This window comes from Phoxinus phoxinus (genome assembly GCF_949152265.1).
Source record: "Phoxinus phoxinus genome assembly, chromosome: 15".
Classification (NCBI taxonomy): domain Eukaryota; kingdom Metazoa; phylum Chordata; class Actinopteri; order Cypriniformes; family Leuciscidae; genus Phoxinus; species Phoxinus phoxinus.
In genome coordinates this window covers 12,119,268-12,133,622 of record NC_136890.1, presented here as the reverse complement: position 1 = coordinate 12,133,622, position 14,355 = coordinate 12,119,268, and the positions used below count along the sequence as shown (strand labels likewise).

The following is a 14,355-nucleotide window of genomic DNA, read 5'->3' as shown; positions in this document are numbered from 1 at the left end:
GGGTGTGCAATTCCGGAGAGGCTAGCAATAGCAAAGCTAGCTTTGAAAGCATTACAGAGCGTCAAAAGCCACTTGTACACAGCAGTTTGCAAAGCATCACGAGACGACGTTACATTATATAACATTTCAATAACAGTGAATGTTATCAACTTGGAGCACTGACTTGTACCACCTGACTAGTAAGGTGCAGTGACTGTCTGCATAGCCTCACAGAACACACTGATGACTGTGATGTCTGTGTGAGCAGGGCGCGCGGAGTTATGGAAATACATGTTGATGGGCATCACATCATTGCATTCAGACCGATTGGATGAAAAATGTTTGGTCATGAGACTTCCACACAATGTACATGTTTTAATGTTTAGACCACTTCTATTATTGATTGCTGCTATCAAGATGTGAAGAGTTTCAACCAGTATAATAAAAATATGGTTTACCTTACATTTAACTGAGTTGGTATGAAATTAAATTGAGATAGTATTTTCATCCCTATATAGTGACATCTGAGTGAAACAGCTTCTTGATCAAGAAAAAATATAGAGCAGGCCTTGATTTTGTCCATCGGGAATTGATCTATTGATCTTTGTGTTTTGCCTACTTTTACTCCAAAGCATTTCTCTAGATACTTTCATTACATTTGTGCTGAAGGAGAACAGTTACAACAGGAAGTGCTGGCTCTTTGTCAGCAGTGTAACAAGAGAATCGTCATACTGATCTCAGGGATCTTTTTACTGCAGGACATAATGAAATAAACTGACCCCCCTCAGACTAAACATGGGCAAATGTCAAACTAGAGGGCACAAAAGCCTCAAACCTGAAATATGACTCTGAGGAAAGTGATATGTGATGAGTGGAAAGCATTGAAATTAAACAGGGTCATTGGTTATTATTATTAACCTATCTGTCCAGACTGAAAGAGTAAAAATAGCTGGATCTCAAAACTTACTGAGTTGAATGTTCAATTATCAAAAATATTAAAAGCTCTCTATACACAACCACTAAATTACTTTTAATTTTTAAGTTTAGGTTTAAATTCTAAATAACCTTTTTTTAAAAAGTTCTAAATATTTAACTTTTAAATTCATAATGAACAACATACAGAATGAAATGCATGGTTGAAAATGGGAATATTATCCATTAACATTTAAATGAAAGTGTCAACAATTGCCTTATTACCACCAACTTGTGATTATCATTAACAAAATAAAAAAAAGCCACTATGAACTGAATTAAAATTAAATATATATATTTTTTTACTTTATTTCAGCTAGTTGCCAAGGCAAAATAAATTTTTTAAGTTGAAGTTCTAAAATGACTAAAAATAGTGTAACAAAAAATAAAATGCAATTAAAAATATTAAAAACTACAATAGTAAATAAACTATACTAAAATGACACCAACCTGCAATGCAAAAAAAAAAAAAAAAAACCATACCTATAATTAATCAACAACTGAAAATAAATTTTTCAGAACCATTTCAGAAGATGTGTGTCATCGCTCTGCAGGACACGGCTTGACATGTCAACTCATCCCCAATAAGACAAACAAAACAAATACAGGAACATTGAAAACAACTTTATTTTTTCACTATATTTATTTCCTTCACAAACAAGACCTGATTTTTCATGATAATTACTATTCTGTAGGGTTGAACAATAAAATATAAAAGAAAATTAAGTTAAAAAATAAACGACAATAAAAATTCAACAGGAAGCATTTTTGAAATATAGAAACATGACCGACTGAAAACAAGATGAAAGTGTTGACAGGCAAGTCGACACATCTTACATACACGCGCGCGGTTCTGACAAGAACAGTAAAATTATTGGTTGCGAAGGCCTAGTTTTTAACAAAACAAACCTATTGCAGGGAATGTAACATGCATGTAATCTGCACATGCATGCATAAATGTCCATAATTAGTCTTAAAACAACACAAACCCTCTCTTACCATCATTTCAATAAACAAAATATTAAACCAATTATCTACAAATCTTCACTCAAAACTTCAAAATATTAAGGCACTCTTTTAAATCCTATTACAGTTTTCCCCTGTCAATGTAGTTTTCCACTATCATACTAATGAAAATAAATCGCATTTGTCTTAACAGTGCTGTTGGTTAACCCCGTGCTGTAGGTAGGATAAACTGGCAGTTTGTTAAGTGGATTATTTTGCATGAGCTAATTAGCAGCAAAAGTCTTTGTACCTCTGCATAGTTGATTGTTCTGCTTACTGGTTCTACTGTATGCATTTATTTAAAGGCCAATGCAAGTTACATGTCAATAACCAATGAGTAGTAGAACTGCACAACTGGTCAGTTATGCCAGAGGAATGTCTTCATTGATCCCTAAAAATTCAGTTTTTTCATGGCTAAAACCAAAACAAGGTGTGCTTATTTATGGCTAGGATAATAAAAGGTCAGTCACAGCCAGTTGGACTTCAAATAATACTGATCTCTAAGAGTTTTTGGTTTGGTACATACGTTCATGAATAAGGAAAAATCGTGAGATGGCATGACACAGCGTTCAGTGTCTTAAAGCTGAACGACTTGATCCAAACAAACAAAAAGACGAGCACATGGAAAACAGGCGAGAGAGAGAGGGTGGGAGAGGCACGAGAGACATGATGAGAGATCCAATGAGGTGAGGTCTGATGATGAAGAGGAGGATGCTGGGACAGGTCTGCAGGGTGAGGGTGTTCATGAACATGGTCCATGTACACTGGAGCACAGAGGGAGGACACAAGGAGGCTTTCATTTCTGCAAAGACAGAGTGACACAGCAAGTCAAAAGTGTTCGTTCATACAAATGCAGAAACAGCAGCACAACCATTTTCAATATTGAGAAGAAATGTTTCTTGAGCACCAAATATTACATATTAGAATGATTTTTGAAGGATCATGTGACACTTAAGAGTCAGTTTTGCCATCTCAGGAATAAATTACATTTTAAAATATATTAAAACAAAAAACAGTTCTTCTAAATTATAATATTTCACAGTATTGCGGTTTTATTGTTTTATTTTTTATCATTATGAGACTTCAAAAACATGTATTGAATTTCACTAAAGGTATGTGATGCAGAGAATCTATGACAGACGACACAAGAAAGATGATTGTACATTTTCATGCGTTTTCACTCTTGTTAACGGCAGCTTTGATGAAATGCCCAACTGTTGTTAGAAGTATCAACATCATTCTGAACGTCTCTATGCATGTTTTTGTAATCGTCTTATCGGAGTCAGTTGTAAAATTGTGCTACTTCTGTGAACAGTTACGTTGCTCTGTACTTCGTCTGGCGTGTGCGAGTGTGTGTTGACCGGTTTGCTGCATCAACACCTCTTTGCTGTTTTCGGAGTGGATCTTGTTGCCTCTTAATCTCACGACTCGGGTTGGAGACGATTTCCTCAACAAATTCCTGACATGAGTTTGAATGGCTCGCTAACCTAGAGGACGTTTCGGCCCTACAGGGGAATGAAGATTTCCGGTGTTTATCTGATGGACTGTATGGAGCGGACTGACTGCTGGGAGATGCTACACTTGAGGTTGCCCGAGGGAGAAATTTGGATTGCGTTGTAGATGCCGTATTAGAACAAGCAAAGCGACTCAAAGTAGTTCCCTCAGCAGATCGGGATTTAGAGACGTTAGACTGCTTTTTGAGAAACGCACGTTCTGCATTGAACTTTTTAGAAAGTTTAAGATCATTCTCCTCCATCGTAACCTTACGTCTTTTCTCTGATCCGTCAGTTCTACCTGATCGTGTGGCAAGAGTTTCGACTGAATGGGAGCCAGTTTTGGTCACAGGTAAAGACGTGCGACGTGCTTTAATAAACGTGTTGCTGCGAAACGGTGCTGACACTTTCAGGCTGTTTGCCTGTGACTCATTAACTTTGGGTTGTCGTGACTGAATAGCGAAGGGTCCCAACCCTCCAGTAGAGTCATCTAAGGAGCGAGACGAACTTGACCCGTAACTCCGAACGAAAGTGGTGTCGCGCACAAGGCCGACAGATGCTAAACTCTGCGTGGACGTGGAGGACTCGGGTTGGTTTGAGGCAGAAAAAGACGAGCATGAGGAAGAAGACGAGGGCACTCTTACGGGGCTGCTGTGAAGGCTGCGAGACAACATCCTCAAGTGGCTGCTCATGTTCTGCGGGCCAGTAGAAACCAGCACCGGACTGGAGCGTGGACTGCTTCTCATGGGGCTCCGTGGTGCTCGGCCTGATTTGGTCAGATGCTTGGTCCGGGAATAGCGTGGGCTCCCACCGTTACTGAGAGGGGACAGAGGGGTCTCCAGGTCCTCCAGCCGCTGGGTCAATGCCAGTTTCTGCTGAATGGCCATGCGGAGGAGAGAGTTGAGCGTCTTTTTCTCATCCTCAGCGGCGGCGAGCTGTCTCTGCATCTCATCTAACTGCGTTACGTACTGGTCACATCTGTGAAAACGGGGAGATAATAAGAATACAGGAAACGGGAATGGAGATACATATAGAATGAAATAACAAAAGAATAAAAGGGATTACACTTTGCATAAACCTCCCTTAAAAAATATTTTAGTTTTTATTAAAAACTGATGCAAGAATGTCTGGAATAGTGTTGTCTGTCTGTCCTCATGAGAGCACTACACACACACACCAGAGCATAAGCCTTTGGTGCCTAAAAAAATTAAATGCTTCAGAATAAAAATTAATTAGCCAATAGTTAATAACCTAGAAAATGATGCTTGTGTCACGATTACTATTGCTCATACTAGGGATGTTTACCGATGACCGTTTGACCGATGGTTGAACGCATCAATGTTAACCGATCAAAGTTGTCGGTAAAAAATAAATAAATAAATTCTAAATTAGGCTATTATAGACAGTGGACTAAACGCTACTACAGTTAGCCATCTCATTCCAAGATATTTTTGTGAAGTGAACAAATCCCTCACACTCAATTTTTCATAACTCTCCTGTTTGTACTTAATAAACCAATAAAAACATTTGGCGCGCGGTCACAGCGTTTGGGTTTGCGTGCTCACAAGGTTTGCGAAAAGTAAAGGCTACAGGCTAAAACACTCGAGGTTAGAGCCAGGGCAGACGACAGGAGGAAGCGTGCAAAGAAAAGTAGTGTGTGGGACCATTTCACCACAAAGAATGACACAGATGTAAGTTGCAACTTGTGTGATACAATGCTTAAATACAGTAGAAGCACATCATCTATGATGCATCACCTGAAAACGCAACACCCACAAGCCTCTTCGGAGCTGTCATTTTCTTAAATGAGCCGCGGCAATGTTTCAAATGAGCTTCTAACGCTAGACAAACGCCTTCATTTTCAACGCGATCACCTTGTACCCAAACCATTTCGAAACTAAGGAGCCATTTGTCCTCCGATTACATACAAGCTCCTTGGCGCCGCGTTTGCGGGACTCATGTTGGGGATTTAAAAAAAGTGACTTGCGCCGGGGCAGTGTGTGTGTGAGAGGGAGGCAGAACAGCAAAAAGATGTGACAGAGTTGCGAAATTGCAGGCGCGGCTCGAAATGGCTGTCATTTCAAATACCATAGCATATTTTAAACTAATCGGTTAACCGTTTTCAACCGGCTAATGAGGCTTGGTGGTCGGTCAAGAAATGTTTTAGTTTTCGCCATCCCTAACTCATACTTTAGAACAAATCCTTAATCCAATAGTATATATCTTTGGCCTGTAACCTGTTAGGCACTAGTTCTGTTAGACATTAGTGCTACCGCGATTAGTCGACCATGCAAATTAGTCGTTTTACTATTGACCGGCTATATATTTTTGGTCTCCCGTCTCAAACGGCTCACTGTAAACCATTATTTGCGCTGTGCGCGCTCTGCTGGTTAATCTGCTATCCTGCTGGTTCATTTTAGCCTGGCGGTGGAAAAAAAAGTGGATGAAAAAAATGAATCAATCCCATAGATTTACTCTGAAAATATCAAAGGATCAAAACAGAAAGACGCAGAGGAGAGCTCCTTTGGCTTGGGACTGTAACCAGCCATCTAGTAATTAGAGGTCTTTTTAAAGGTGCTGTATGTAATTTTTTGGACTGCATTAAAGCATGAAAATACCATATGTTAGCAGATATATAGGAAATATGCTAAGTTCACATAAGTTTCTTCGAAAAACAACGCTTCAGCCAGTTATTTCACTTCAAAATGTGTGTTCCGTGTCAGACAGTCTGTTCTTTTTTTGGTCTGTGTGATCCCGCCCACTGCCAATTTACCCAATTAGTATTTCGACACCCCTAGGTTGCCAGTTAACGGACAACTAAGCTTATTACGGCAATTGAAGCCAGCAAACGAACTGGGTCAGAGAACACATTCTACCCAACCTAAAAAGCCTCAGCATCCATCGGTCCAGAGACATATTAAACATGGATAAATACAACTCATTAACTTACAGTGTAAGGCTCGTCGCCTTCCATTGTCAATTTCGCTCGTTCCTGTTGCGTGTCCTCAATTTGGCAACCCGTGTGAGTGTTGAGTCTGAGGAGGAGGGGACGGGGGAAACAACTCTCTCCAATACTTTGAATTTGGACTGCAGTACCCATTTCAACCGCTAGCTGTCAATCTTACATACTGCACCTTTAAAACTGCTGATGCCGATATTTTAGAAATGAGGGCAGTCGATGGCCAGTATAAATTCAATTAGGGGTGTGCGATATTACGATTTTTGATCGTGGACGATTAAAATGTCTCCACGATCTGCTTTTGAAGAAATATCGTAGGATCGTGCATTTTATCAGTTTGCATTTCTGGCGCCTCCGTCTCAACATACTGTACAGCGCAACGTATATCCACATGAAATGCAGAGGAACGGGACACTGTAGTTCATAAAAATTAATTATTTGCATGTGCTTTAAAGCCTTGCCGGTTAAACATGTCATTCGCTGCTGATGCGCTGTTCTAACGGGCACTTTTCTGAACGCAAACACCCGACGCGCACATGCACTAAAAGCCTGTCTAACAGCGCCCGTTACTGAACTAAGTTATCTTTCGAGTCTTATTGCGCTAATACTGTCAAATACACACAAGGTTTACATAAACAAAGTTGGTTATGTCTAAAGTGAAAGAACAATAGAAAAAATAATCTGCTTTAATGCGTGTAGACTCGTTGCGCGCAGATCTTAAAGTGACAGTAGCCCTAATAGTAAACATGCAGCCGCTTGTCCTTAAAGGGACAGTTAGCCAAAAATAAAAATTCTGTCATTATTTACTCACTCTCTAATGTTGTTCCAAACCTGTATTAATTTATTTCTTGTGCTGAACACAAAAGAAGATATTTTGAGGAGTGTGGCTAACCGGGCGGTTGCTGGTCCCAATTGATTACCATAGTAGGAAAAAACTATCATGGAAGTCACTGTGGTAACTGTTTGTTGACCCACATTCCTCCAAATAACTTTTATTTTCAACAGAAGAGGGAGACTTATTCGGGTTTAAATCGGCTTGAGAGAATTACAAATTTTGGAGAACCCTATTAATAAAACAACAAAATACAAAGAGCATCTCACTCACTCTTGACTGAGAACTTTAATAATAGTAGCTTTAATAAGAATCAATGTAAAATTTATACAGTGAAGTCGATGTTGTGTTTTATTTTCATATTTGTTCATTTAATTACTTTCTTCAATGCTGTTAAATAGTAGCTGAAAAAATAAAGCACTGTTTATTTAATTTGTATATTAAGTTGTGTATGTGTATCTTTGTTCTTAATTTTTAATAACAAAGACAATGACAAATATTTTTTATCTTCGCCACTTTGGCCTAATGTCTGCCATTCTTTTTTATTTTATATTTTGTTACCTAAGGCTTTGTTTTTAAAATAGGGACATTAGTTTGGCTGTGATGCTCAGTCACTTGCAAAATAGTAAAACCAACATGAAAAGGAATCGTGATAAAATCGTGAATCGTGATTTGATATTTTTGCCATATCGCCCACCCCTAAATACAATACATACAGAACCAGTCAAAAGATTGGGGATGTAGTTTTTTTAATTTTTTTATTAATAGTTATTCGGGAAGTATGCACAGTAAAGACATTTCTAAATGTTAAAAATTATTTCTACTAATATATAGGCATCGGCCATCCAAAAACCAATATCGGTTGACCACTACATATCGCCACCTTGGAATTATAAGGTTCTATCTGTATTCTGACTGGTTTTGAGATATTGAGCTTTAAAGTTTTTGCATTCCATTGTGTAGACTGTGTAGAAAGAACCTTTTTATTTTCTAAATAAAAAGTTCCAAAATGTACACAACTTAAGAAAAAAACATCACATAATGTAAAGAAGTGGTCACAGAATAAGAATAACCACATTTTTACAAAAATGTCAGATAGAACCTTATAATTCCAAGGGGACGATATGAGTTTGAATAAATGTTCTATAGAGGTCTAGATTTTTCCTTTTACAGTTACAGACTCAAAACGTTATCCCCGCTTCCACTACTCACTGTTCCCTTGACACTTGATCTATGACTTGAGCTCAGAGCGAGCTGCCCTCGCCTGCACACGGGATCAGAGAGCTGCACGTTAATCAGCATGTGAGAGGAACTCGTGGGAGAACAGGCCTTGAGATTATAATCTTATTAGTGTGCTTTTAAAACAGGGTCATGACTGTCTAATCTCTATGACTATATCCCAAAGACCTCTCATAAGCATTTCAATAAGTGTAAACAAACACTGCCTGCAGTCTTTCACCATGATGCAGGTTGTACTATAACTATAAAGCCTCTACAAATCCTTATATCACCTCAGCTGATGATTTATGATTTCTTAGCTAGCCCAAGACAATCCATGAAGATGATTAGATATAAAAGTTCAAACTAAAATTGATTAGTTTGTTTTCTGAATTGACAAGGGAAACCTGGAATTTCAATTGGGAGAATCAATTTCTCCCATGAACTCATCTGCATTCTTTCCATAAAACAAACCAGTGTAGAAACAACCAGTTTTACACTAAAACCCCAATAGACAGCTATGTGCTGCACGAATGACCTCCTAAGAAACTTCCTTGGCCTGCGAGTACACAAAGCACTTTGTGCACGTGTAATCCCATCATACCTGCTTGCGAACATGACCCGTAGGGAGGAGAAGGTGGCTGCATCCTCCTTCAAAGCCTTCAGTTCATTTCTCAGCTTCATCATCGTCTCAGACACCATGCTTTTCTCTGTCTCGTACTTTGTCTTCAGGTTGGTCAAAGCCAATTCGGCTGTCTGGGAAAAAAAAAAGACGACTAAATCAGTCATCACATCAAAAGAAACCATGTGCTTCAGTTTAGAAACATACTCTAAACTGCACAGAGTAAAGGCCATTACAAAACTGTTCAATCAATTCACAATAAAAGTAGTGATAGATTGATATATTGAACAGGCCAAGAGTTTACCAATACATGGCTTTTTCAAGAGTTGTGTCTGCTCTGAAATCTACAGACAAACTTGTCAATGATAATGTAAATTTTCTGTATAAATATTTTAAGTATTTACAGCACTGTACAGGATTAGAGCTGAAAAGTAGGGCTTTTCACATAAGTAAAGGTTTTAACACGTAAGAATTTTCATGTATTAATCGCTTTTTTTATAGTGTGAACAGCTTGTACAGGAACTTAAACGAGACCTTCCCTGACTGCCTTGGTTCTCTATGAAAGCCTATAGACTGATTTTTATGTGAAGGACTTGGGACGTTTTTGCCTTCCTGAAAATCAACGTTTACACACACTAAACTGTTGTTTACTCACTCTTCCATTCAAAGACACATTAAATTAATTCTTATACAATTACCTCATCTGTAAACTGCAGAGCTGGTGCAAACATATACACATCGCTATGATCAGATGCTTTCTAAACTGCTGCTTTCTCGCCACTGTCGTTTTTGTTGTGTTTATTTTGTTATTGAGAAAAGCACGTAGTACATATTTACATACTCATTTAAACGTTGCTCAGCAGCGTCGGGGCGTTTGTTAAAAGTATATCGCAGCAAAGGTTTTTCAACTCCTTTTTACTTCTAAGCGGGAAAAAAAGAAAAGAAAAAAAAGGACCTACGCCATGAGAAAATCAGGTCCTTGTTACATATGCATAAGGGCTGCAGTTCACTTAACGGCCACCGGTGTCACAAGTGTTTCTGAATTCTACATGTTGCCCCTTTAAATATAAATTGGGTAAAGTTTTTTTTTTTTTTTTTTTGGAAACACATTTTTACTATTTAGTATGCATTTAATTATCTTACATATCTAACATCTGTACCTGTTTGTTGGCTTTTAGGACAGTTCTGAGAGTGGCTATCTGCTCTCTCTTGGTGCTCAGCAGGGACTTCAGTTTTAACACTTCCTCAAGCAGTGCCTCTGTGTCACGGTCTGAATCAGTGCTTTCTCCTGCAGCTGGAGAGGACAACAGGTTGCGCTGCCTGCACAGGTCCACCGCCACCTGAAAATGTAGCAAAAGCAAGTAATTCAATAAAATGTATTTATACCATAACAATTTTTTTTTTTTTTACATCAAAGAATAAAGAAAAAGCATAGAGCGGCAGTGGCTCAGTGGTTCATGTCTACAACAAACCGTGGTTCTATCCCCGGTTCCACCTGACCAAGTGGCGCTGCTCCCGACAAGCTGTATGGGTGAATGTGAGGCAATATGTAAAGCGTTTTGGTGGCCATGGGTCTGTTAAAGCGCTAAATAAAAGCAGGCCATTTACCATTTAGATTCACTGTTTTGTTTACTTAAGTTGATTCGAAGCAAAAAAAAAAAAAAAAAAAAAAAAAGATTCAGGCAGGCATCCTAATGCCGCCTTGTCAGATCGGTTCATATTCCATGCCTTACCTCCCCCCAAAAAAGCAGCTTAAAGGCTTACTATAAAATAATAGTCCACCCAAAATTCTGTCATCATTTACTCACCCTCATGTTCCAAACCTCTATGAGTTTTAAGATATATATATATATATATATAAAATCGTCAATAAAATGTCCCACAAAAGAAACAAAGCGATACAAGTTTAGATTGACATAAGAAAATTATGACAGAATTTTAATTTATGGGTGAACTAACACTAAAAATTACATGTTCCTTTGATGAGCTATAATCTTGGATGGCTATTTACAATTTTATTACCGGCATTACTTTACATTTTTAAAGACATTTTACTGTCTTTTAACTGTCTTCTAGAACATTCTAGGACATGAATGAAAATTGTAGTGTACACGTCCTTTAATTATTTCTTTATTTTTTTAGTATAAAGAGCTAAGACGTACCTGTAAATGTTTAATCTGGCAGCGTATGACAGCTACCAGATTGCGCACATTAGTTGGGTCCCTGAAGTCTAATGTAGGAGACCCTGGACAACTTCCGCAGCTAGAGGACGTTTCTCCACTTCCTCCGCTGCCCAAGTCCAACACTTCCCCCGACCGCCTGTGCCTGCGGAAGGATCCGCGATAGTGGTGGGGCTGTGAATGGTTGTGCGTTCTCCCTGCTTGGGCTCCTTCACGATAGTAATCCAGTGTAACGCGACTAGGCGTGAGGTTATTACAAACACACACATGATGGTAAAGGTTAGCCAGCTCCTCAGAGAAGGCTAGAAGCTCCTCCTGCGCAACACTGAGGTGCCCTTCAGAGTCGGTGGCGACCTGTCGCGTAGCACCGATTTCTCGCTCCAATTGTCCTATTCGCTCCTGGTCCTGACGGCTAGCAGTGATACACTGTCGAATTTTATTAGCAAGTTCTTGAGCCTCACCCCTCCAGCGTTCTTTCTCCTGCTTGCAGCGCCCCTCCAGCGCCTTGGAGCGTTCGCCAGCCTCTTTCAGCTCCTTGCGCAGATGTGCAAGCTCCTCGTTTGCCGATTGCATGCGGCACTCTAGTACTTCTGTGCTTTTTGCGTCCACTTCGTAATAGTTGATGCCATTATCAGCCTCTTGGTTTTGAAGGGACCTGGGAGACAGGCTCATTCCATTCCCTTGTTCACAAGTCCTTTTTGAGACTGTACTTTGAAGGGTCTCCAGACATTGGGTCAGCTGATCCATCTTCATCTGTTGCTCACTGAGAGCATCTTTAGACTGGACTAACTGCTGCTGAAGGTCATGCACAGTGCTGCTCAGTGTGGCTTTCTCTCTCTCCACCTGGACATGGGTACACAATATAGCTCTCAGCAATAGTATTGTCACAACAATGTTTATTCCAATTGACTTGATCCTAATGTTTTGGATAGAAAACAACACTAGAGAGAAATTATACTTAAGAGACTAGAACTAAAAACTCTTTAAAAGGAAGGACCACTTTAGACTGATTTAAGTTAATTAAAGGGCTTGAAATTTAATCCACAATTCACTTAGGTTTGACTAAAGCCCTATTCAAACAGGATTAGTTTAACATGCAGAGGTGGGGTAAAGTAATTATTACCTGACATTGAATGATTTTAGTCCCGTCCGAATGTGCCATCTCAGTAATCATTATGGACAATGTCAGTAAAGATTACAGCGACTTTTACCGTCTGGAAAAATGACCTCAGGTAATACTAATCCCGTGCGAATAGACCCGCTGTAAATATGTACGTAAATATTCCCTAATTTCCAGTTTAAAAGTACATTTCCACGTTTTTTTAAATTTTTTTTAAAGTATGGAGACGCTTGAAAAAGCATTCAGTAACGTTCTAGCCGGTGGGACAAGTCTTGTGGCAAAACTCAAGCGTTTTCCGCATACCATTCAGATAAAAAAAAGATAGAAAGCAGGTTATATATACAGATTATCTGCGTTTCCGCATGTGATATCAGGAAGCAACGTAACACACGTGACAACAGGGAGGTTACACCTCCCACTTCTGCTAGTGCGAATTGGCCGTTAATATTACAGACGTCCTGTGGTCAAATTACTTTACTCCATCTACCCATCCCATCCGAATAGGGCGGCTTAAGTGTCATTAATTATGAAAATCACAACACAAAGTATCCTTTGCCAATCCCATTCCTTATCTCAGGAGATCTTTATCAGATAAAGGCAGTAAAACAAAACATTTACCTTAATAAAAAAAATTAAAAATAAATAATGAAAATCTATCATCAATTATACATATTATAAATATAAATGTAAAAAAGAAAATATAACTGGGCTATCTGCTAAGAAAGTTAAGAGCTGGGTGGGTGAAAGACACTGTTACTTAGTAAAACTGACTTGACGGTACATCAGGAGCAGGAAGTGGTATGAAAAAGGAAGTAGTCATCTGTCAGATGAGGGTAATATGCATGAAACTGCAGAGTTAAAAATAAAAAGCCACAACATTTCAAACAGGTGTTTACATCATGGGGTTTGAATGTTTTAAACTTTAGTCTGAGCCTGAGGTTAGATCTGAAGAGATGGACATCAGGCAATATGAACCTGGTTACTCTTTGATTTCACTTGCTCCCCTGATTTATAAACATGATCAGGAGTAATGAAACCATATCATATTGCTAAAGCATAATTTCATTAACTTTGTGTTTTAAATAATTAAAATATCTTATTGAAATATCTAGAGTAAAATATAATATAATTTAATTAAGGGCTGCCCTCGACTTGTTTTTTTTTTTTTCAATTTAAGCAATTAGTCGACTAATCACACGTGTAATAAGCCATATAAATCAAAATAATGAGCCTTTAATTGGCTCATATATATACACACAGGTATATATATATATAAATAAATAAAATACACAGCTAAGCGCAACAGCACTTCAGCAAAAGTAATGATTATGTATGTGTTCTGAAAAAACAGCAAGGAGACGGTCTAAACATTCGAATAATACTGTCTGCAGAGATTAAGTTAACGATGCTGACTCGTCATCTCTGCAGTAGTGGACGCGCCTATATCCGGATTACATAATCAGAGAATGTTTTTTTTTTCCCCCACTTGAATTGGTTGACAATTGCTTGACATTTCAAGCTTTTTATGGATATATTTCTCATGTATGTTAGAATGCAAGTAGCCTATACACAGAGTTCTGGTTTATTTTTGTAATGCGCTCAAGTTCACAGAGACGGCAGAAAGCGCATCCTGTTTGTTTTCTTCATTTTACAAAGGCACAATGTTTTCTTGTTATATTGAGTTTACACAAATAAAATGATGTATTACTCTTATCTATAAGACCAAAAACGAGTTTCCGCTGTTATCAGAAAAAGAAAATGCAAGTTATCGTGCTGGCGCCTGCATATCATGTCACGTGACTCACGTCCATGTAATACTACAGCTTCCACACAAACACTTGGATACCTGCCTAACAATAGCGCACATGTATCTAGGTTAACGTTAGAGTAAGCGGTCAGTTACTTACATGCTTCAAATGATAAGCCATTTTTGAGGTTGACGAATGATAGGCGAACGTTTTGATTTCCTGCCCGA

The 14,355-nt window shown here is 38.6% G+C and overlaps 1 protein-coding gene across 1 annotated transcript in view; it reads right to left on the bottom strand.

Annotated features, from left to right (window-relative positions):
* Nucleotides 1-1,560: 1,560 nt before the first annotated feature.
* Nucleotides 1,561-14,355, bottom strand: part of LOC307011831 (protein bicaudal D homolog 2) — a 32,677-nt gene continuing 19,882 nt past the window's right edge. Inside the window, exons 6-10 of the mRNA XM_079637844.1 lie at nucleotides 11,243-12,103; nucleotides 10,241-10,420; nucleotides 9,063-9,214; nucleotides 4,094-4,427; nucleotides 1,561-2,758 (exon numbers count right to left, since the gene is read on the bottom strand). Coding sequence (XP_079493970.1) covers nucleotides 2,753-2,758; nucleotides 4,094-4,427; nucleotides 9,063-9,214; nucleotides 10,241-10,420; nucleotides 11,243-12,103 — 1,533 coding nt within the window. The 3' untranslated portion in view covers nucleotides 1,561-2,752. The remainder of the gene's footprint in view (nucleotides 2,759-4,093; nucleotides 4,428-9,062; nucleotides 9,215-10,240; nucleotides 10,421-11,242; nucleotides 12,104-14,355) is intronic.